This window comes from Gopherus flavomarginatus, chromosome 5 (assembly GCF_025201925.1).
Source record: "Gopherus flavomarginatus isolate rGopFla2 chromosome 5, rGopFla2.mat.asm, whole genome shotgun sequence".
Lineage (NCBI taxonomy): Eukaryota > Metazoa > Chordata > Testudines > Testudinidae > Gopherus > Gopherus flavomarginatus.
In genome coordinates this window covers 98984572-99009313 of record NC_066621.1, presented here as the reverse complement: position 1 = coordinate 99009313, position 24742 = coordinate 98984572, and the positions used below count along the sequence as shown (strand labels likewise).

The 24742-nt window shown below is 44.7% G+C and overlaps 1 protein-coding gene across 1 annotated transcript; it reads left to right on the top strand.

Moving 5' to 3' along the window:
• The first annotated feature begins 2026 nt into the window (after positions 1–2026).
• Positions 2027–24590, top strand: GCHFR (GTP cyclohydrolase I feedback regulator). The gene is made up of 3 exons (XM_050954913.1): positions 2027–2339; positions 14746–14840; positions 23665–24590. Exons 1-3 carry the CDS (start codon positions 2304–2306, stop codon positions 23786–23788), a joined length of 255 nt encoding a protein of 84 aa, XP_050810870.1. The 5' UTR covers positions 2027–2303; the 3' UTR covers positions 23789–24590.
• Positions 24591–24742: the final 152 nt, after the last annotated feature.

Here is a 24742-nt window from a genome sequence, read left to right as displayed (position 1 = left end):
GGGCACAGAGATGTTAGGTGACTTGCCCAAGGTCACACAGCAAATGGAACCCTGTTCTCCAGAGTTCCAGGCTAGTGCATCAATCACTGAGCCATCCTTCCTCTGGTTTCTCTTCAGACTGTATGTTTCAAAGCACTACTGACCAAATCAGAAAGTGGCCAAGGCTTACATCCCTGTTCTTGCAAACAGGGTCATGAGGTTGTTCATAACTGCAAGTAATCAAGGCTTCTATTTAAAATTTCATCCAAACACACTACTTCCAGCAGCATCCCTTTCCCTAGCCTCATGCTGAAGTAGGGTGACTAGATGTCCTGATTTTATAGGGACAGTCCCTATTTTTGGGTCTTCTTATATAGGCTCTTATTACCCCCCACCCCTGCCCCGATTTTTCACATTTGCTGTCTGGTCACCCTATGTTGAAGTATTGGTTGTGCACATTTCAACCCTGATTCAGGAAAGCACTCAAGCATATGCTTAAGTCCCACTGTCTTGTACTTAAGTACTGTTCTGGATCAGGGCCTCAAGTGGGATACAGGTGTGCTTAAAATAAAGCCATATATTTACATATCTAGTTACCACTGTGCCCTCTTCCATAACCAGTTCATCCATTCCCCAGGATACTTTTCTGCTGAGTTCAGTGGTTCTGTGTATTACTGTCCCAAACTTTTAAAGTGTTAGGCTGGGTGTTGAAGGTTAATGACTTCACCTGCACCATGGGATACAAGACTATAATATGCCCAGCCTCTCCCACTAATTCCATTTGTTTCCTGAGTCTCCTTTCATCCCTCCCCACCCCCTGGAATTTTACAATTTTTGGAGTTGGGGAGAAACCTATTGGCTCAAATTAAATCCTGGTGTATATCCAGAGTGAATTTGGACTATTGATTTAACACACTCAGGACCTATTACTTAGCAAAACAGTTTACATTTAAACACCAGAAAGACCAAACTGCTGACTTTGTAGGTGTTTAACGGACATTTGCTTAGTTTCAGCTGGAGATTCCAAAGTTTACAAAACTGAAGTAAATGAAAATCCTCTGAGGTGGGTAAATATTAGCTTTTTTTTTTTTTTAAACAGCTGGACAAAGAGAGGTGGAGTGACTGACCTAAAAGCAGCATGATGAGGCAATGGCAGTTAGAAATAGAACCCAGGTATCCTGGCTCTGAGCCTGCATTCTAATCATCTTCTCAAATCAATCAATTATTATTAATATTCTTGCATCTCCAGGGGCCCCTGCTTATACTCACTCCTTAACCAGCACTACACACTTCTAAGGTTGCACTGGATGCAATATCACTCCATTTCCCAGCTTCTTTGCTAGGGAAATCATGATTTCCCGACTTACACAGAAGTGAATATTTTAGCTCCATCTTTTGCTTCCCTTCCTTTTATTTTCCAGAGGAGTGTTGCAGTTAAGTTCTCCTAAGTCCATTGGGGCTGTTAGCAGGAGGCACTTGAACAACTCCTGAGACTGTCTGGTGTTCAGGTCTATACGTGCTTTTGAGTCAAGATTTAATTCCTCCTTTAGAACTAGTGTTATGGCCCAGTTTAGAGCAAAGAGAGGGAAGGGTCCTGTTACAGTCCCGTTGACAGTGTGCCTAGAGGTTGATGGGAGTTGAAGGGAGGCAGCCTTGGCAGGTTGACATTTGCACCAAGTACAGTGATTTGTTGGATGAGTGTTGTTGTTTTTTTCTGGTTCCCTTTGGTGGATACAAATAGAAAGGGGGAAAATACAATAAATCAAGCCTCCCCAAGCAGGGCCCCTGCCTCTACCTACATCAGCTCCCTAACTAGCTCTGTATCCAATGCAAGACAGCCCCCCCCCGAGTTTCAAAACTTTCCATGGACTGACCCCACGTGACCTCTCTGGCCTGCCATCCAGCCTGCCCTCTGCTTTCAGGCCTTCTTCGCAGACGCGACTAGGCTCTCCCATGCCCTTTGGAGAGCTCCGCCGTGTACAGTGCCCCAGCTTGGCAGCAACACACTACGCAGCCCTCCTCGCCAACGCCCTAGCGAGGCTGGCTCAGGTACGCTGCAGGGACCGCCCGCTGCCTTTGCAGCCAGGCACTGAGCTCAGCAAGCGCTGGGAGAATCCCCGGCAGCACGCGGGGAAAGGTAACGGGCCTACGCTGCTTCCACCGCTAAGGTGCACCCAGTCCCCTCGGGCCATAGGCTGCCCCCGGCGGGGGTGTGGTCGCGTCTGGCCAGGATGTCACGTGTGGGAGGCTAAGCTGGGGCTGGAGGCAGAGCCAGACTCAGAGCAGGAGCGGTGGGCAACAGACTCCGCCTTGGTGCCGGGATCATGCCCTACGTTCTCATCAGCACGCAGATCCGCATGGTGAGTGTGCGCGGCGGGTGCATGTCGCAGGACCCTCTCCCACTGGGGCCGTTGTTCCGCCTTCCTAGCGGGCATGCGAGTGCCTGGCTTAACAGGATCCGGACCGAGCCCTTCCTTCCCCCTCCAGAGAAGCCCAGCCTGTAGCAGTTCTCCAGTCCCCAGGAAGGGAGGGAGCTGGAGATTATTGAGAAATACAGGCGGAGAGGGGCAGGGCCCGGAACGACTTCCGTGGTTTGAATCATGGCAGCAGGGCGAGTTCTGGCTTCACTCGGGGTTTGTGGCAGCACCAAGCGGGCTCCGCCGGGCGCAAGCTGCACTCCGGAGGAGATCGCGGGGCTCTCGCTCGCTACTGATCCTACTCTTGTCCCTGGTGGCAGCTGCTTCTCGTTAACGTGCACTGATGTTTCTGACACGCTGCCTGGTTTATTTCCAGTGCATGGTTTTGTTTATGTCTGGTGCTGGCGGTGGGTATAAAATCCAGGCTTGACGATTTGTTTGTGTTTGAATTTACAAACAGCTGGATGACACTTGATTTCCCCTCTCTAGGCGTGCGAGGTACTACTGTCCAGCTGTGCAGGTAACTTAGTACCTTTGCAAACATCTGGGTGACAGCTAATTCCTTCCCCCCAATTTAATTCCCAAGTGCCATGTATAGTACCATTGCTTAGCTGTACAGAGATTTTAGTGCATTTTAAAAACAGCTGGATGATACTTGAATTGCTTCTGTAGTATTGAGATACTACTGCCCAGCTTTGGAGGTAAATAGTGTGGTTGCAAACAGCTGGATGGCAGCTGATTCCCTTCTTACCCCCCATTCCAGGAGTGCAATGTACAGTACTGTTGTCCAGCTGTGTAGGTACCTTCTGCAAAGAGCTGGGTAACAGCTGACTTTCCATCCTCCAGTAGAAGTGTGCTATACTGTTGCCTGCTTGTGCAGCTAATATAGTCCTTGACTCTTCTCTTTGCTGTCAGGTAGATCCTGGCATGTGTTACATGGTTGTGTTTTGACACTTGTACCGGGCTTGATAAATTCCCTCTCCTTTCCCATGATACATGGTTTACACTCAAAGAGTCTTGCACTTAGCCAGATAACTGTCTCTGGGGCACTGACTGGAATGTGGAGAGGAAAAAGCTCAACGGACTGTCCTCTCCCTTTCCTGGGTGTCTCATATGGGCATCATTCAGAGTATGTCTATGTTAGACTTCTGTACCCTGAGTTAACTGGCAATCAGTTACAAAAGTCTAGTGTTGGCAAGGCCTTAGAGGGCTCTGACTGAATAGGAAGAAACATAGTCCATAGCTCAGAGATAATTTATGGAGGCAAAAGGAAACTAGTGGTAAGAGCCTGAGTGTGTCTGAGAAGGAATTGTCCTGCCATCTAACAAACCAGCACGTGTGGCTGCCTTCACCATCGATTTTCACCATTCCCTGCAAATAGTCCTGCCTCCGCTCCTCTGCTTGATGGTCCTACCGAGGGAAATAGGAAGTCTGACCAGGTTACGCATGTTGAACATGCAACAGTACAGTTGAAACCATGTTTAAATATGGTTGCTAGCATAGTTACTGTGGAACAGGATGTTTTTCTGAGAATTGTGCTCTGGGCACTCCCAACTAGCCTATAGCCTGCTTGTCTAATCTAGTCATGTGCAGGACAAAAACATTGGTTCACACAGGTCAGGAAACACAGTGATTGCAAACAGAGTTTCAGGTGCTGTCTGCATAAAGTCTAAAAAGCGGGCAAAAGTTATTTTGTTTTCTTTATTTTTTAAAGGGGAGACTTGTAAATTTTGACTGAAGTCCAGAATATGAGGATGTGATTTTTGCAATAGGAAGAACTCGACTGTGAAACAAACAAATTAACCCACAGTTAGGAGTTCTGTAAAAAAATACAAACTCAGGTAGTGGAAGAACTGCTCCTATTATACACCTTCCTGAAACTGTGCGTGTATGTTATATAGAGCGAGAAAACATGATGGTGTGTAGTGGAATAAAGACTTTCCTGTTTACTGTAATGGATTTGGGGTAGATGCTTTAACCCTTCACAGGTTATGTAAATGATCCCAAATAGCCACACACCATCTCATCTTATTTATAATTCAATATAATACTTGCTATTTCCAGTGCTTTTAAAGGTTTTTTTGGTATAGATTTTCATATCTCTGTGTCTGCATGGTCAGGTTGCCGTAGTTACCACAGATAAGCTCTGGATGGTAGGAAAATGAATATGTGTGTGTCACATACTCACAGTGGTCATGTCTACGGTTCATAAATCCTCAGAGCTAGTTACAAATACTGGCCTCAGTCCTGTAGTTGGATTGCTGTGGGCAAACTCCTGTCCCGTCTTAGAGTTCCCTTGGAATTAATGCGTCTCTGCATGGCACAGAAGTCCACTCCAGTTGATCTAATTGCAGGATTGGGTCCTCCGGTGTGTCATTGGAGAGTTTGGGATCTCAGCACTTCAGTGGGATATAGTAAATGTTATAGAAAGAGCTTAAAGTTGTCATTGGTCCACAAGTGAAACAACTGAAATCAGTAGTGGGCTAATGTACGTTTAAAAAATAAATAAATCCTGCTTTCACCTGGTCCACATTGGCAATGGCCAGAAGGAGGGGGGCATTGCTGCCTTTGCTGTGCCAGATTTTTGTTCTTTGTGCAGTAGCTTTTTGGAAGCTGCTGGTTTGGAATGTTGGAAAATAGGTCCAGCTGAGATGACTGAGCAGGATGTAGGTGAGGTGCTCAAAATAATGTATATTTAAAAAATGCAGTTTATTCCGTGGTTGCAGAACTAAGGATTCCCTGCCATGGATAGAATGACTCTGTGTGTCACACAACTGTCTAAAATGTGTGATTTGTTTTTTAATTATTAGTGAACAGAACAGTTAGTAAATTGCTTTAAGTACACCTCTACCTTGATATAACGTGAGCCAATATAACACAAATTTGGATATAACGTGGTAAAGCAGCAATCGGGGGGTGGGAGGGGGCTGCGCACTCTGGTGAATCAAAGCAAGTTCGATATCATGCAGTTTCACCTATAACACGGTAAGAATTTTTGGCTCCCGAGGACAGCGTTATATCGAGGTAGAGGTGTACTCTCTAGTGCTAGAGCTCTGTTCTTATTATAGAGGTTTACAATACTTTTATATCCTAGTGTAGATGCAGTTATTCTGGCAAACATCATGCTCCAAAACTTTTGTTAGTCTATAATGTGCCACAGGGCTCTTTGCTGCTTTTACAGATCCAGACTAACACGGCTACCCCTCTGATACTATAGAGGCTTTGCTGATTTAAGAAACATGCATTGTTTCTTAAACACAGTTGCTGTGTTAATGGATGAGGACTATGGGGCAGAGGACTGACCTCCCTGCCAGAGGTTACATTGACCTGGCTGGCTATGCACAAGTCCTCTGCTATCATTGCTGTGCTGTGTTCCCATAGTCCTGTATGTAAGTCATGCTGCCACTGCGCTGGACTTAGCTGCCTCTACTGTCCAGTAATTTCATTGCTAAGCCAGTAGTGGGTCAAGGTGCACTGCTTTGGGCTGCTAGTTTGTTTGCTTCTGTAACATAGGCTCGCATAATCGTGCCCTTGCCCACCATCACCCTGAGCGCACATTCCAGGAACAGCATGTATGTGATTTGTCTCTAAGGTTAGTTAGTGGAAATCAATACAGGGTCTCCAAGCTCTGTTCCTTTCCTGGTCACAGGCCTTGCTATTTCCCTGGCATAACCCCTCTTTTCTCTGGCACTAAGGCCAGGTCTACACTTAAAACTTGCAAGTACCGTAATGTCTATTAGAGAGGGGTGTGTGTTTTTTTTACAATACTTTTATATCCTAGTGTAGAGGCAGTTATACTGGCAAACAAGTGCTTTTGGCACTATAGCTTATCCCATTCAGAGCAGAGGTATAAGTGATAGCAGCCAAAGCACTCTTTTGCCAGCTACAAGCTGCATCTACGCTTGGAGGGTATATCAGTATAGCTATATCAGCAAACCTTTTCTAGTGTAGACTAGACCTGAGACAGAGCTCCTCCCTAGGGCGCCAGGTTTGTATAATTTTTGGTGGTGTCCAGAATGGGTCCAAGCAGAGCCGTCCCATACATAGGACAGATGGGGACAATCGCCCTGGGCCCTGCGCTTTGGGGGCACCACGCTTCAGGGGGAAGTGGGTCCTGGGTGGCCTGGGTGGTAAGCAGGGGACCTGGCGCTGGCAGCAGCAGCAAGTGACCCAGCCCCACCCTGATCTGCCCTGCCTGCTCCTGGCGTTGCTCGGGGGAGGGGGCGGAAGCCAGAAAGAGGTGGGGTGGGGCCTTGGGGGAAGGGGTGGGATAGGAGTGGAGCAGGGGCAGGAAGAGGGGGCGGGGGCTTTGGGGGAAGGGTTGGAATGGGAGCAGGGCAGAGCAGGGATGGGAAGAGGCGAGGCGGAGCGGAGCTGTCTGAGTAACTTGCTGCTGCCAAAGCCAGACCCACTGCTAACTCCCCAGGCTGCCCTGGACCCCACATCCCCCTGAAGCGCAGGGCCCCCCAAAGCATGGGGCCTGAGGCGGTTGCCCTGGTCCATCCTATGGACGGGAGAGCTCTGAAAATATAAGCCTAAACATTGGTGGAGCCAGGCCCACCTTCCTGAATATTGATGGTGCACGGGCCCATATAACTTGCCATCTATGAAGTCAAGGGAAAAATGGAAAAACTGCCATTGACTTCAGTAGAAGCAAGATCAGGCCCTAAGTTTGTACTTTTCAGCTTGGAAAAGAGGAGACTAAGGGGGAATATGATAGAGGTATATAAAATTGAGTGATGTGGAGAAAGTAGATAAGGAAAAGATATTTACTTATTCCCATAATACAAGAACTAGGGGTCACCAAATGAAATTAATGAGCAGAAGGTTTAAAACAAATAAAAGGAAGTTCTTCTTCACACAGCGCACAGTCAGCTTGTGGAACTCCTTGCCTGAGGAGGTTGTGAAGGCTAAGACTACAACAGCGTTTAAAAGAGAACTGGATACATTCATGGAGGTTAAGTCCATTAATGGCTATTAGACAGGATGGATAAGGAATGGTGTCCCTAGCCTCTGTTTGTCAGAGGATGGAGATGGATTACAGGAGAGAGATCACTTGATCTTTGCCTGTTAGGTTCACGCCCTCTGGGGCACCTGGCATTGGCCACTGTCGGCAGACAGGATACTGGGCTGGATGGACCTTTGGTCTGACCAGGTACGGCCGTTCTAAACTGTTTGGGGTTGTTTCATCCCCTATGGGCACACCCCTGGTTCTCCCCTTCTGAAATTCCATGGAACTTCTGGGTTCCAACATTCATCTTTCTTGTAAAAAACAAAATCATCATATTTTCTTGCGCCTTCAACCTTGCTGGCTCCAGAGAAGATTACTTTCTGCTGCTACTTTCTATCCACTGCCAGCTCTACCATCAGGGCCGGCTCCAGGGGTTTTGCCGCCCCAAGCAGCCAAAAAAAAAAAAGCCACGATTGCAATCTGCAGCAATTCAGTGGGAGGTCCTTCACTCCGACTGGGAGTGAGGGACACTCCGCCGAATTGCCGCCGAATAGCTGGACGTGCTGCCCCTCTCTGGAGTGGCCGCCTCAACAACCTGCTTGCTAAGCTGGCCCTGTCTACCATACAGTCAGCCAGAAATGTAATTGACCCGTGATAAGGAAGAGCAAACATTTCCTATTTGCCTGGGGCAGTAAAATCCTCATGCTCTTCTTAACTAAGTCTAAGTAGTTAAAATGAGTTTTTAACTATTGCATTTTGGTGCCTATGGTCTGGTGATGGCTGTACTAGGTTCCAGAACATGTGGGGGAGACCCCTCTTGGATACAGCACCCAACCTCCATGCCCAGTTGTAGCAGTTGATAATGCTCTGTTAAATAAGGGATAAGGAGCCAGGATTACTAGATTCTCACTCTGTGGCTTCACACATGTCACTTAGACACTGTACCTCAGTTTTTATAAAAATAGGGCCAAGCTGGATAAAAATATATATTTTTTTGTTGAAAAAATAAATAGAATTTTTTTAAACTTAAATTGGATTTTTTAACTTTAAATAATTTTATTTTTAAAAATAAATCAGTTTAAAATGAAATCTGAATTTAATACAAAATACAAAACTTACAATAGTGTCTCATATTTACATAAAAGTTAAATAAATGTGCTGAATCCATGAGCTTATATCAGAAACCTTCAGTAAAATATTGTTTTTTAATATAAAGAATCAGCAGAAAACATCCAACTTTTGCGATCAAGCTTCATAAGTATGGCACAATAGTTCATATACTGTATTAAGGGCTTATTTTGCTTAATAAAAATAAATGGCATATGCTGTTTTGTGTGTTTAAATTCCAGTTACCACACTAATGCAGGGTGACACAAATCATGAGCAAAAAGTTAATTATCTTGTAAATAAAAAAACGTCATTCACCATTTTCAAACATACTAAAAATGCACAATTAATAAATAAGAATCTGAAAATATTAAGGTATATAACTGCTTATATAAATGTCTGTAGTTATAGTGTACCCTCCAAGGTAGCAAAAAGATGTAACAAATCCAGTGTAAAGGCTCTATTTAGTTATAAATCAACATGTGAGATTTGGAGATTTTTCAGAGCAGGTTAGACAAACACCTGTCAGGGATAGTCTCTAGATAATGCTTGTCCTGCCATGAGTGCAAGGGACTGGGCAAGATGACCTCTCAAGGTTCCTTCCAGTCCTATGATTTTATGTTTTAATGGTTATAGCAATGAATGACAATGCATCTTTCTTTAGAAAAGAACTGAAGCACAAATGGAAGAGTTTATTAAAATCAGTTATTTAAATCAAGGCTTTCCACTTGATTTAAATCACTTATTTAAATTGCCTTGATTTAAATCAATCCAGTCTGAGTAGGGGTGATAATTGACTACTTCACACGTGTTGTGAAGATTAAAAAATTAATGGCCGTAAAGCATTCTGAGTTCTGTGTCTGGAAGTGCTATAGACAGGCAGAGTATTAAGTGTTTGAGAGGCCTTGTTCTCAAGTCCTCCTTTCCTCATCAAATGCACTCTCCTCTCCCCCTTACCTGTACTGTTGTCCTGCGTGTTGTCTTTAGTTCCTGTTAGCCCTGTAATTTCTATTATGTTGGAGGACTCTGTTACAAGACTGTTGTCCCCAGACATAGTTAAAACACAGTTCATTCTTAACTGTAAATCTCAACTAATTGTTTTAACCGTAATCAATATAGTCTGGTAACGGCCATGCAAAAGCGCAGAGCCACAGTATAATTCAGGAACAAGGTAAAACATGGTGTGGTCTCATCCATGTTGTAAAGCTGACCCGTGTTCTGATCGTATCCAAGGCTACCATGTTTTAACCTAGCCCCTCAACCTTATACATTACAGTATAATTAGGACCTTGGGTTTGGAAGTTCTTTGGGGCAGAGAATGTTCTGTAAAATGACACATTTGTAGCACTGTGTAAATGCTCTTTAATACAAGCAGTTGGGATATACATGGCACAATGTAAACACTCAGATGACTTGCACCTCTGTCTTCCTACCTCCATCTCATTTGCTTTTCTTCGCTTTAAAGGGTACATGCCAACAATCACTTTACATTTCATTGGCATTTCTCTGTACCTGGTTATTCCCAGAGATGGTCACCAGCATTTTCCTCTCATTTCATGAAACCACATTTATCTGCTAGAGAATTCCTCTGGAAGAAGGATCTTTTTGGAACCTCATCAGCACCTCTCCTTGCTCAGCCAGCAGAGGGCTCTGCTAGAGCAATATGCCTAAGGCACACACTCCCATTGTGAGAGGAGGCAGATCCTGTGTCCTGTAGGAAGTGCTTAAGTGGGCAAACAAATCAGTAGCCAAATGCTGGCTGACCCTTGCCTCTCAGAGCTCGTGCTAAGGGGCTTTTTAATTGTGGTGTAGGTGTTTGGGCGAGGGCTGCAGCCTGAGCTCTGGGACCCTTCCACTTCGCAGGGTCTTAGAGTCTGGCACCAGCCTGAGCTCAAACATCTACACTGCAATTAAATTGCCTGAGTCCTGCAAGCCCGAGTCAGCTGGCATGGGGCAGCCACGGGTTTTTAATTGCAGTGTAGGCATACCCGGAGTGTCTACACTACAAACTTCGGTCAACATAAGTTACTTTGGCATAAAGCCTCCACAGTTAGTATATCGCATGCATCCTTGGCTCCTTGTGTTGGCGGTGCATGTACTCACCAGGAGGGCTTTTATCAATACACAGTGCGCTGCACCATGGATAGGTATCCCAGTATGCATCCTGCCACCGTCCAGTGCACAGTTTTTTGGGCAGTTTTGGCAATGTGTGGTGGGGCAGAAAAAAGTCACAAAGGGGTGACTGGGGACCAGGGGTCAACTTCCCAGCATGCAACTGTCTCCATCTCATAATGTCATCTATATCCCAAAATTTTCATACCTTTTTAAAAAATTCCAGGAACCTGCACCATGCTCCTTGCTGTCCACCGTCTTGGACAGAAGCATGGAGTCTGCACAGCTCTGCACTATTGTTATACATGTTGCAAGCATAGGATGCACGATCCTCCGGTATTAGCAGAGCTGCAAGAATAACCAAATCAGCAGGGAACATGATGATTGCCTGGAGGTCAGATTGCTGTGGGACGTAGCAAGAACCAATTCAAGGTTGTTGGTGGCATTCACAAAGCAGCTGCAGCTAGGGGAGTGCCCGTTCTTAGCCCGAGAAATGAGCACTGACTGGTGAGATCACATTGTAATGTAGGCTTGGGATGACAAGCACTGACTGCAGAACTTTTGGTTGCACAGTTCCACATTCCTGGATCTGTATGTTGAGCTCGCCCCAGCCCTCCAGCTCAGGGACACTGAAATGGGAGCTGCACTGGAGAAATGAGTGGCGATCACACTGTAGAAGCTTGCAATGCTCAACTGCTACCAGTCAGTGGGAAATCATTTTGGAATTAGAAAATTCACTGTGGGGGCTATTGTCATGCGAGTGTGCAGGGCCATTAATCATCTCCTGCTATGCAGGACTGTGACTCTTGGCAATGTGCAGGACATAGTGGATGGATTTGCAGCTGTGGGGTTCCCAAACTGCAGTAGAGCAGTAGACGACACACACTTCCCTATTTTAGCACCAGACCACCTTGCCACAGAATACATAAAAAAGAGAAAGAGCTACTTTTCTATGGTTATGCAAGTGTAGGTGGATCACTGGGGATGCTTCACCAACATCAGTGTTGGCTGGTCAGGGAAGGTGCATGAGGCTCCCATCTTTAAGAAGACAGGACTGTTCAGAAAGCTACAAGCAGGGACTTTCTTTCTTGACTGGTGGATTATTATTGACAATGTTGAAATTCCAATAGTGGTCCTGGGGGACCTGGCCTACCTCTGGCTCATGAAGTTGTACACCAGCCACCTCGGCAGCACCAGGAAAAGATTCAGCTACCAGCTCAGCAGATGCAGAATGACAGTTGAATAAACTTTTGGCAGACTGAAGGGATGCTGGCGCTTTTTATTCGTAAGATTAGATCTCAGTGAAAAAAGCATCCCAATGACTATAGCTGCCTTCTGCATCCTGTATAATATTTGTGAAGCAAAGGGGGAAAAGTTGCTGGGGTGGAGATGGAGCAGCCATTTGCCAAGTTTGAACAGCCAGACACAAGGGCTATTAGAAGAGCTCAATATGGAGCTTTATGGCTCAGGGAGGCATTGAAATGGCACTTTAACAGTGAGACACAGTAATGGGCTGTGATGTACTGTGCTCTACCTGGCCTGCTGTTTTGGGGCCTGTTAGGAATTGTGTGGTGCTTGGTGTGCATCTGTAAATATAACACTGACAATGCATCGAGTAATTTTGTGGTGTTTGCTGTACATTTATGATTATTATACTGTTACTGAGCCTATGAGTATCAAGTAAGGGGGTGCTAGGCACTCTGCAGCATATATTGTGAACCAAAAAAGATGAATTGTTTTCCAAATAATAAATTTTATTCAGTAACAAAATCAGTGCAAAGAAAAATCTGTGCAATTTAAAAGCAAATACATTGAAAACTTAATAAAATAAATTAATGGAACAGAACTTAACAAGGGGAAAGAACTGCAATGTCCATTTTACCTATAAATACAGCAGCTGTGGCTCTCACAGATCAGTAGGTGTGAAGCTGTAGTTGTCCTTAATGTCCCCCGGGGTAGAATAGGGACGTGGCCCCCCTGATGCCATGTGTCAAGGGGGGAATAGGGAGGTGCTGCAATGGAGCTCTCCAGGGACTGCAAAAGGAGGGGAGCTCAGGATTGGTAAACCTGTAGGTCCACAAGAGTTTGCAGCATTTGGGCTTGCTGCTGGAGAAGCCCTGTTATATCCTGGTGCATCTCCCTCTCCTTTTCCTGCTGGGACTCCTGGGCCTGCCTTCTCCATACAGTCTGCAATATGTGCAGCTGCTGATAAAACACAAAAGGCACTGGTGTCAGTATAGTCACAATGGAAGGTAAAAGGTAAGGTTCAGAACTCCCTTCTTTTGATCCCCTAAAGCATTAAACCAGACATACTTGCTGACATTTCTGCTTTGGAATGCTTGTGCACAGTGCCACTCAGAGTGCCAGCGATATTGACTATGGCTTGCTAGAAGTGAGGGAAATGAGGTGCCAATTGCTTGGTTGCACGAAACTGAGTGTAGGCCAAGAGCACTTGAATACTGGCACCATTTTCCACAGGCGGTGATGATTTTAGCTGAGATCTCACTCCTGAGGGTAACAAAGTCACAGAGGGCACAGCTGCTGCAGATGTCCGGAAGCTGTCCAGGCCCACATGCCGTTGGCCTGCATGCTGTAATGGTGCCTGCCGAAATTAGCACTGACTGGCGTGGGAAAGTGTCCTACCACAGAGGGAGCAATAAGGTTGCCATCTCTGGAAACCTTTGGCAGAGGATTGCAGAGTACCTCCATGGAAGTTTCATTGAGATCTCTCAGGAGGATTCAAGGGACATAAGCAAGGGACACTACAGGGGAATGACAAGCAGATAACTCTACCTCTGTTGTACTTATACTTCTTCTAGTATGAGTAAATTAGTGAACAGTTGATAGTTGTGTCCTGTTAAGTTTGGGGTGCCATCAGTACATCATTGTGAGGGGAAATACAATTACATTTACCTGAGGTTCCTTCCCCTGCATTGGGCTTGCCCATGTTCAACCGCCAGGATTGACTGGGCTGCAATGGAGTCTCAAACAGGTGCTGGATCCCTCTGGTCGCATGTCCCTCATCCTCCTCCACCTTCTACTCATCCTTGCTGTTCATGCCAGGGACTGTGACTTGAGCTTCTCAGAGGTTTCCATGGTGGTAAGGTTGTGGTGGGGTCTCTGCCAAGCATGTCATGCAATCTTTGTAAAAGCAGCAAGTCTGAGGCTCTCCACTGGATCGACTGCTAGCCTCCCTAGCCTTCCGATACTCCTGCCACAGTCCCTTCTCTTTCCCACAGCACTGCTACTGATCCCTGCTGTACCCTTCTGCATCTCTCGTGCAATCTGCTCGTAGATGTCCACATTTCTACAGCTGATCCATAGCTGTGCTTGCACACACAAACTCTTCCCACAAGCCTCGAAGATCCAATATCTCCTGTTTACTCCAAGCTGGAGCGCGTAGCTGGTATGGTCATCTAGATGGTTGCACACAACAATGGAGAGCAACTAGAGGTGTGCTCACCAAGCAGGACAATCAGGAAAAGGCATTTCAAAAATTTGCAGGGCTTTAAAAGGGGGCGGGGGCCTTCTAGTCTCTGTGACCCCCAGGCAGTGGATCTCACAATTATGACCACAGCAGTCAGTGTTGGGCATTCTGCGACAGCTGCTGGAGGACTGTTAAGGTCGACATAGTAATGCAATGTCGTCACTGGCAGTGCATTGATCTCAGTACATCAACCATGGCTCAATGCCACTCAGGGAAGTGATGTTACTGTGTCGCTATAAGGGGGCACTTACATTGGTGGGAGACAAATTTAAGTGTAGACACGTACATTATTAGGTCAACACAATGTGGCTTATGTTGACCAAACTTTGTAATGTAGATCAGGCTTTAGAGAACAAAGAGGTTTCCAGTAAACATGAACTCTTCTGCTTACCTACAATAGATTCTCCTCTCCATCTCCTTCACAGTAGTTCTCCTTCCTAGATGTGCTGCTTGTGATCTTGGTAGCAAGAGTGTAACTTGGCAAACAAGTGCAAGAAATAAGCTTCCCCCCAAAGTCTCACATTTCTCGTGGATGTGGGTGGGCAACATACCCTCCCTCACACTGCAAGGGTTTGCTCTTTGGGCTTTTTATTTCTTCTGTTTAACCTGTCCTTTGAAAGTTGGGATGAAGAAATGCATGGACTATGGTATTTTTTTTTTCAATCTGCTGAATTTTAAATTTCCTTCTGCAGGAAGTTGGACCCACAATGGTTGGAGATGAACATTCTGATCAACATCTGATGGACTACCTCGGTGCCATTAAGAGGAACGTGCTGGGGAACCATTTGTAAGTATTTCTGTGCTACTTCTCTCTCCGCTTCCTCCTCCTCACCATCTCCAATCCTTTGTCATTTACCCCCTCTGCCCCCCACATCTAGCATGGGCAGTTTTCTTTTCTCACTCCTGAAGTTTCTCATTGAAGAGACAAGGTGGGTGAGGTAATATTTTTTTACTGGACCATCTTCTCTTGGTGATAGAGACAAGTTTTCGAGCTTACACAGAGCTCCTCTTCGGGTCTGGGAAACATACTCAGAGTGTCAGAGCTAAATGCAAGGTGGCACAGATTGTTTAGCAGAAGTAAACACATATTTCAAGGGACCATTCAAGGTGAAGTGGCCTGAAGTGAAATGGCCCATTATACCCCTCCAGTCTGTCTCATTAAGACAGATGTAGCAATGTACTGTAATGAAACTGGTGTTTCTGTCAATGAGGCTGCTACCCTGAAGCCTGTCTTTCAACAACCATTGCAGTGGATCCAGAGATCCGTTTATGTCGTTTCTTTCCTCAAAAGAACAGGGTCATCAGCATGACTCTCAGTTAATAGACTTTATCCATAATGGGACTGCTTTGCAAAGCTTTCCAGTTAATTTGACCTGCTCTTTGCAGATGGAGAAACTGAGGCACATAGGGTTAAGTGTCAAGTATTTTTAATGTATTTAGGTACCTAACTTCCACTGAAATCATTGGGATTTAGGGTCAGATTTTTAAAGGTGTGTAGGCACCTAAGGCCACGTCCACACTACAGAGTAAAATCTAAATTAATAAAATCGATTTTATAAAACAGGTTTTATAAAATCGATTTTACGCGTCCACACTAGGGCACATTACTTCGGTGGTGTGCGTCCATGGTCCCAGGCTACCATCGATTTCCGGAGCGGTGCACTCTGGGTAGCTCAGTAAAAGAATGGGACCAATAACTTCGATTTCCGTCCACACTAACCCTAAATCGATTTAGTAATATCGATTTTAGGGTTACTCCTCTCGTTGAGCAGGAGTACAGAAATCGATTTTAAGACCTCTTAAAATCGATTTTAAGTGCTTTGTAGTGTGGACGGGTACAGCGTTAAATCGATTTAACGCTGTTTAAATCGATTTAACGCTGTAGTGTGGACCAGGCCTAAGTGACTTACCAAAGGCCACCTAGCAGCAGAGTTCGGATTAGAACTTGGGAACTCTTCTTAGCTGTTAGCCCTGTATAAAGTTTGCACTGCCTCTTAGTTTCCTGTTTAAAACAAACAGCAACAAAAACAATAATTATGAGAGAGAGGCAGGGTAGTGATGTAATACCTTTTATTGGTGGAAAGGGCCCACAACAGAGAAGAGCTCTGTGAAGCTCAAAAGCTTGTCCCTTCCACCAACAGAAGTTGGTCCAATAAAATATATGACCTCACCCACTTCGTCTCTCTAATATCCTGGGATCAACACGGCTACAGCTACACTGCAAATAATATTTATATTGCATTTTTCATCTGTCATCCTCAAAGATCAGCAAGGCTATGTCTACACTGCAATAAAACACCTGCAGCTGGCCCATGTCAGCTGACTCGGGCTCCTGGGCTATAAAAACTGCAGTGAAGAAATTTGGGCTTGGGCTGGAAACTGGGCTCTGGGACCCTACAATGGGGGAGGGTCTCAGAGCTTGGCTCTACCCTGAGCCTAAATCTCTGAACTGCAGTTTTACAACTCTGCTGCCTGTGTCCTGCAATCCCAAGTCAGCTGACACAGGTCAGCCGTAGGTATTTTATTGCAGTGTAGACATAGCCATAGTGTCTCTGTCCCCAGGATGTAAGTGGTAGAAATTGAGGCACAGAGGAGCGAAGTGACTTGCCTAGGATGCTGCAGCAGCAAGTCACCATCTATAATACTACTATATCTCATTGCCAGGAAGCATTTCTTGATGCTAAGCTTACGTCTTTCCTTTTTCTGTAGGGATGTTCCCATTTTACCACCCTAATGTCCCTGCTGTTTACAGTCTCCAAATATCTTTAAAAAGCGACAAAGAGTCCTGTGGCAATTTATAGACTAACAGACGTACTGGAGCATAAGCTTTCATGGGTGAATACCCACTTCATCAGACACATGTCGCTTATCATGGTGCCCACCTTCCTTCTCCTAGGTCAACCAAGCTAGACAGAGTTTGCTTTTTAATCTTTCCTCATGATTCAATCCCTTATCCAGCCCCCTAATCATTTTGTTGCTGTTATTTGAACTCCTGCAGCCATTAATATTTCTGGTACTCAGGTGCCCAGCACTGAACACAATAATTCAGGTGCAGTTTCACCAGAGATGCATCAAGAATGACTCACTTCCTGGCTCCCATATTTGGTTCCTGGCCTCTTTCGCTGCTAGAGTCCACTGCAAGCTGACACCATTTAGCCACTCTCTGCATTGCTGTTGTCCAGGTGTCCCTTTTGAGTGCCTGAACCAGTGACCATGGAAATCAATAGGAGCCTTTCCATTGACTTCAGTGGGCAGCGAATTTCCAATTCCCCCTCCCCCCACACACATTAGTTTGTATTTTTCCAACTGGAATTTTTAATGTTGTTTTCTGTCCATAGTTCTAGTTCCTCTAGATCCCTGCATATTATTTTGCTGCTTGCATTGATTTTGACACCACCTTCCACTTTAGTATAAAACTTGTAAGTGTTTTTGACATGTCGTTTGCATCCAAAATCCATTCTTACTTGATCTGCTTATTTCTCTTTGAAAAAAATCATTAAAACAGTGGAGGAGAAGCTATTACATCTCTCTTCTGACTGGAGTCCAGCTCCATCTTTGAGTGGTAGAGGAGAAAAAAACCCACAGCATTAATTACACAGAAGGAGCCCTACTCATTTTCCCCCTGTATCCTGAAACTTTAGTTATCAGAGCTTTGCAAAACTCCTTGCTCACTCATCACCCTGGCAAATGGAGGCCTAAATTATCTACCCCTACAGAACTTAAATTCTCAGCTGGGGAAGAAAAAGTTCTAGTCCTTGTGGTTGAAGAGAGTCTTCCAAACATAAATCAGTGCAGTGTTGTCTTCCTGCATTTGAAGACACAGTTCTAGTGCCTCTTCTGCCCCATAGTTTAGCCTAATTAGTGGTGACAGGGTGGAATTTACAAGTCTCTGATCAGTTTCATGCTGCTATTCAAAACCACAAGGTGGCAATGACATTGAATTTCTTGACAGTTTTTTGTGCTGCAGCGAGGGGATTATGAACAGGGGAACACAGTCGCGTAATGCATGGGGGAAGAGGACCCCAGAAAAAGGGAGGCTTACGGTAAAGCAGTGGATGTATCCTTACCTCACTGCTGCAGTCACCACCAGGTTTTTTGTTTGTTTTTAAAGAAGGAATAACACCAGAAACTCCCAGGAGAGGAGCTTCAAATTTGTAAGACACCTCCTAGTCAGAACCTGTTGCAAAAGCAAATAATGACTGAGGTACAGTATCTGATAGCAATCCCAGAATCTATTCCTGTCCCACAGTGGGAGGCTGGGCTTCCCACCAGAGAGTTGGCCCCAGGATCTACCTCCTGCCCCTCATATTTTGTATCTGCTTCAGGCTAGTAGGTGTTTTGAAAATAGTGCAAGCTAATTATCACCCCACCCATTTGCTAGGATGGCTTGGGTACAGGATAGTCCTTGATGGCCACAGTAAAGAGAAGCAGCTCCCTGCTGCCTCCTCCCACTGCTGGGGTTGAGCAAGAGGAGACAGGGAGTGTGAAGAAAATAACCCCCTTGGAATGCAGCAGCTCACTCCCGCTGAGGACAGTTGCTGCATTCCAAGGGCAATAGCCCAGCAGAACCTGTTTAGAATGACATGAAACATTTACTATAGGAAGAGCAAAGCTTAACTCCCAGCAACTCAGGATTTTCTGTCTACCTCATTGTAAATGAAGCTTCACAATGGTTGGATTTCACTGTGTTCTGGGTCCACAGTAGTGATTCCATAATTAAGTTGTATAACCAGCATTTTATTAAAAGCCCAAAACTCACTCACAAACCAATGCATTTAGGTCTGAGTTTGCAGAGAGCCTGAAATAAAAGCTCTAAGGGAGGTGAATTGTGCCTGAATTCATGTTAACTCAGGTGCCTAATTATAACATTAAAATTAACTATTTCACTGCCTATAAGAAAGAGGGATGATCACATTGTACAGAGCTGCACAATCTACTGAGTGGCATTTCACCTTTTCCCACCCTCAGTCTGACCCACCGAGTGGAGCTGAGAGATCTGAGCCCCAGTAAGGGGAGAGCCAATACTGTACTGCCAGCAGGGCATCTAAGCCACTTTCCCAGCCAGCGGGGGGGTCTGGTCATCTTTAGGGGTAGGTGTAGGGCCAGCTTTCCTTCTTGTGACTGCTGTGCTGCTGGAGGCAGCCTGCAGACTCAAGCAGATGTCACTGCATCAGTTACAGGTGGGTCACATGTCCAGGCTTTTCTTGTAACTACGAAGGATAGCACTTTTTTTTTTTTTAATAAATAAATAAGAGCTTAGATTCTGCCTTCACCACAGCGCTGGGAGGCTGAGTCCAAAGCATGTGTCTATTGTGCCTATTTTTTAATCTGGTCCTGCTCCAGGTTTTATCCAAATCCCAAACTGGAGGAGCCCAACTGAGCATGTGATCCTATTTTGAACATCTGCATAGGCGCCTGTGAGTTTCATTTTGGTGTCCCCAGCAGGCTGAGCTTGGGAGAGCACCACAACTAATTTTTTCCAGCTCGAGCCTTCAGATCATTTAGGTTAGAAGTTCCCAATTTGGCACATTCATGCCATATTGCAGTGCCTGTCACTAGTTGGAAGGCTTAGTGGTTAATGTGAATTCTTCAAGATGCATCAGAGGTTACTGGAACTTGGTAAGCTCAAGGTTTAAGCTCTTCATGATGTCTGCTGAAGTTATATTTCTCTCTACTGGCTTTTTGACGATCGAAATACAAAAGGTGTGCTTAAAGATAAAGTTATTGTGGAGAAACTAAATGGATTCTTTGCTTCAGTCTTCACGGCTGAGGATGTTAGGGAGATTCCCAAACCTGAACTGGCTTTTGTAGGTGACAAATCTGAGGAACTGTCACAGATTGAAGTGTCACTAGAGGAGGTTTTGGAATTAATTGATAAACTCAACATTAACAAGTCACCGGGACCAGATGGCATTCACCCAAGAGTTCTGAAAGAACTCAAATGTGAAGTTGCGGAATTATTAACTAAGGTTTGTAACCTGTCCTTTAAATCGGCTTCGTTACCCAATGACTGGAAGTTAGCTAACGTAACACCAATATTTAAAAAGGGCTCTAGAGGTGATCCCAGCAATTACAGACCGGTAAGTCTAACATCGGTACCGGGCAAATTAGTCGAAACAATAGTTAAGAATAAAATTGTCACACATAGAAAAACATAAACTGTTGAGCAATAGTGAACATGGTTTCTGTAAAGGGAAATTGTGTCTTACTAATCTATTAGAGTTCTTTGAAGGGGTCAACAAACATATGGACAAGGGGGATCCAGTGGACATAGTGTACTTAGATTTCCAGAAAGCCTTTGACAAGGTCCCTCACCAAAGGCTCTTATGTAAATTAAGCTGTCATGGGATAAAAGGGAAGGTCTTTCATAGATTGAGAACTGGCTAAAAGACAGGGAACAAAGGGTAGGAATTAATGGTAAATTCTTAGAATGGAGAGGGGGAACTAGTGGTGTTCCCCAAGGGTCAGTCCTAGGACCAATCCTATTCAATTTATTCATAAATTATCTGGAGAAAGGGGTAAACAGTGAGGTGGCAAAGTTTGCAGATGATACTAAACTACTCAAGATAGTTAAGACCAAAGCAGATTGTGAAGAACTTCAAAAAGATCTCACAAAACTAAGTGATTGGGCAACAAAATGGCAAATGAAATTTAATGTGGATAAATGTAAAGTAATGCACATTGGAAAAAACAACCCCAGCTGTACATACAATATGATGGGGGCTAATTTAGCTACAACGAGTCAGGAAAAAGATCTTGGCGTCATCGTGGATAGTTCTCTGAAGATGTCCACATAGTGTGCAGAGGCAGTCAAAAAAGCAAACAATGTTAGGAATCATTAAAAAGGGGATAGAGAATAAGACTGAGAATATATTATTGCCTTTATATAAATCCATGGTACGCCCACATCTTGAATACTGTGTACAGATGTGGTCTCCTTACCTCAAAAAAGATATTCTAGCACTAGAAAAGGTTCAGAAAAGGGCAACTAAAATGATTAGGGGTTTGGAGAGGGTCCCATAGGAGGAAAGATTAAAGAGGCTAGGCCTCTTCAGCTTGGAAAAGAGGAGACTAAGGGGGGATATGATAGAGGTATATAAAATCATGAGTGATGTGGAGAAAGTGGATAAGGAAAAGTTATTTACTTATTCCCATAATACAAGAACTAGGGGTCACCAAATGAAATTAATAGGTAGAAGGTTTAAAACAAATAAAAGGAAGTTCTTCTTCACACAGCACACAGTCAACTTGTGGAACTCCTTACCTGAGGAGGTTGTGAAGGCTGGGACTATAACTGTGTTTAAAAGGGAACTGGATAAATTCATGGTGGCTAAGTCCATAAATGGCTATTAGCCAGGAAGGGTAAAGAATGGTGTCCCTTGCCTCTGTTCATCAGAGGTTGGAGATGGATGGCAGGAGAGAGATCACTTGATCATTGCCTGTTAGCTTCACTCGCTCTGGGGCACCTGGCATTGGCCACTGTCGGTAGACAGATACTGGGCTAGATGGACCTTTGGTCTGACCCGGTACGGCCGTTCTTATCTGAAAGGGAGGAATCTGTAAATTCTGACAGCCAATCCACACTGTTTCAGACAGGTTACAAACACTGATGACTAAATCCTTAAGTCATATACAACATGTCTTTTGTCTGAACAACTAGTGGTCTTGTGACTAAGGCACAGGACAAGGATTCCAACTGGGGTTCTCATCCTGGCTCACCACCAACTTGCTCAAGTACAAAACTTCCCTGCCTTAGTCCCTTCACTTGCATAATGGGAATATTATTTACTCACCTCAACATGAGAGCCTAAATTGACACTTAAAAAGCATGCTGAAAGCCTCTTATGGGAAGTATTAAGTTCAAAAGCAGTTGTAATACGTATCTTTACACCGCACCTATAATTATAACAAAGTGTAGTGTGTCAGAAGAAAGAAAATAGAGGTCTTCAGCAAGCTCTCACATCTCACCATTATTATACTTTGAAAATACCTCCCCCCCCACCCCCTGCACTCCAGTAATATTTTACAACCTCAACTTTGGCAACTTTGGGGATTTATTTGGGGTTTTTTTTAGTGTCTAGAAGTCAGGAAATGTATAATTAAGATTCCACAAACAGCTTTAACTCTGACCCCATAGCTCGTCATTATCAGCATATTGGCTGGTATGGTCATTTTCTGGCAGATAACTAGGTAGCTTTTCCAATCAGTGTATATATGTATCACACCCAAAAAAAACTATAGTAAAAGAACATTATTAAGGGTGTGAAGTCAAGTACTTGTTAGGAAAGGCCAGAATTATGGTTGTCTGGCCAACCTTTATTAAGCCCCTTGTGCATATACATTATGATACAGTCTAATTACAGTATCATACTCTTCCCCTCCCCCCAAGAATACCTACCTCATTCAGTGTAGCGTTTGGATGAACAAGCTAGTCTCCACTGGGTCCTTGTCCAGTCTCTTTCCCCACACATCCCTTCTCATTCCCAGTCTCCACCCCACAGGCTCCTTATCCCAACCTACTCCTGTCACCGCCCACCCCATTCTGGTCCTTGTCCCCTCTGCATTCGAGAGCACAGTCTCCTTGTTTCTGTTACCCTGACCAACTTGGAGAATCAACTGTAAGGATAGTCCTGCTCTGTTCTGGGTTGGAACATGCTCAGTACAGACAATCTTCAGAGAATTTAGCTGCAAAACTCTAGTATGTCTACTGAGCCAGTGTGAACTCAGATTTTTCATAGGCTCATAACTTGGGCCAAAGTTGGGAATCTTCATGAGAACAGAAAAAGGCTCCCCTCTGACAAATTTCAAGCCCTGGTTGCAAACGATGGGGGCACCAGAGCTTCTCACATAAACTAAGATTTTTTTTAACATGAGCAAACAGTATATATTTCTCATCTCCTTCTTAGCAATGTCCGAATACTTTTTGCTAAAACTTGCCAATGCAATTCAGCCGGAGGCAGACACCCAGCATAGAAAGCTTCAGCCTGAATGGTCAAAGTTACGAGCAACTGAAAATAGGCTCTTAGAATGGTAAAGGGCAGGCAACCTTAACTACCAGTTCTGCCTAGAATGTATTCACCTTCAAACAGGACTCTTCTCTCCTTTTGGTGGTGTGGCTATGAGTGTTTCTGCACTCTGGCTGCCTAAGAAACTCAATTTTGGAGCCTTCAACCAATACCTACTTCAGTCCCTTGCAACAGACCTTCAAAGAGACATAAAATGCTGCTTCCTCTTTCAGATCAGTAAAGGGATTCTCCTCATTTTGATGAGGCCCTAAAGGTGCACAGGTGGGAGTTGGTTCAACAGCTCAATCTTCTAAAAGGCTGAGGCACACAATGAGACTGTGGTTTTGGACAATTACACTCCAATTTTAGGTGGCTCTTTAATTCTGGGCAAATTTGCTTCACAGAGTTTGAAAATTTTGGTTGTTAGTCTCAGTGTAGTATAGCTGGACATTGGTGGGCTCTATCCCAGAGTGGTGACAGCAGTGTCTTGCACAGAATTAACTTGATTTTGCTGGAGACACAAGGTCTCTTTAGCAAGGGAAGCTGTGCCTCTTCCATCCATTGTGACCTTCCCATCTTGTTTCCTTTCTTCTTTCTTGGCTGCAGCTGGGAGTACTACGTGAATGATGCACCCCGTATCGTGTTGGACAAGCTGGAGAAATATGGCTACCGAGTGGTCAGCATGACAGGGGTGGGCCAGACCCTGGTTTGGTGTCTGCACAAGGAGTAGCATGGAAGATTGTAGTGTTCCACCTGGACAAGACATTGCTGTGGATCATCTAGCACAGGACTGGCATTGAGCTTCCCCATTAATTAATCCACTTTTGTCCCAGTTTCCAGGCACACACAGGGGAAGTGCTGTATAGTCAAAACTTCACATAATGGAAAACTACCATCAATGCCATTAGATGAACTCTAAGGGGAGGCAGAGGTGCCCACTCAATTCTAAGGGTAAATCATGCATGAATCCTTTGGAGATTGGATGGCTCCTCCTAAGTATTTGTCTGAATGGCAGTCTGGGAAATGCCAGCACTTTAAGTGTTAATCTTGCCCATTCAGTAAGTATTTGAGTGAAGTCAAGCATTAGCCTGATTTTGCCCCTGGAGAAGTTAAGCACTGATCTTCTTGCTCATGAGGCCACCATTTAAATGCAGCCCCTGCTCAGTCCTCAGAGTAGGTCAAACATAGACTACTTGTTGCAATCTCCCTGGAACGGTAAGAATAGGCTGCCAGACACTGACCCAGTCCTTGCTATTTGAACAAGCCCCCCTTAGCATTGAGAACAGTTTGAACATTGACTCTCAAGTGGGATTATGGTTGGCGTGAGCAGACACTGTCCTGGTCAGACCTGAGACTGCCATTTCAGTGTAAAACATGGTCTTTGTAATTCTCTAAAGATATTTCATCACTGGAGAAAGGTCCTGTGAATATTTCAGGTATTGGCTGCGTAATCTCACCAGCAGCATATAATTCCTGGATTGATTTGTACTGATCAGTTCCTACTGTAGCTGATAATAAAGAATTAATATAAAGAGACTGTGTGATTTCCGTCCATGGGCTACTTTCAGCAGCAGTCAGATGTGTGTGACTGGAGAAGCTATATGAAACTTCTGCTCCTGTGTAAAAAATTCAAGACCTAATCCTGACAGATGTTGAGCAGCTACCACTCTTAAATCTGTGGGAG

What these genes read in the sequence shown, in the direction of transcription:
- GCHFR (XM_050954913.1), top strand. Translation starts at nt 2,304, where the DNA reads ATGCCCTACGTTCTCATCAGCACGCAGATCCGCATG. An exon ending in TCAGCACGCAGATCCGCATG is followed by an intron (nt 2,340 to 14,745) that starts GTGAGTGTGCGC and finishes TTCCTTCTGCAG; the next exon opens with GAAGTTGGACCCACAATGGT. An exon ending in AACGTGCTGGGGAACCATTT is followed by an intron (nt 14,841 to 23,664) that starts GTAAGTATTTCT and finishes TCTTGGCTGCAG; the next exon opens with CTGGGAGTACTACGTGAATG.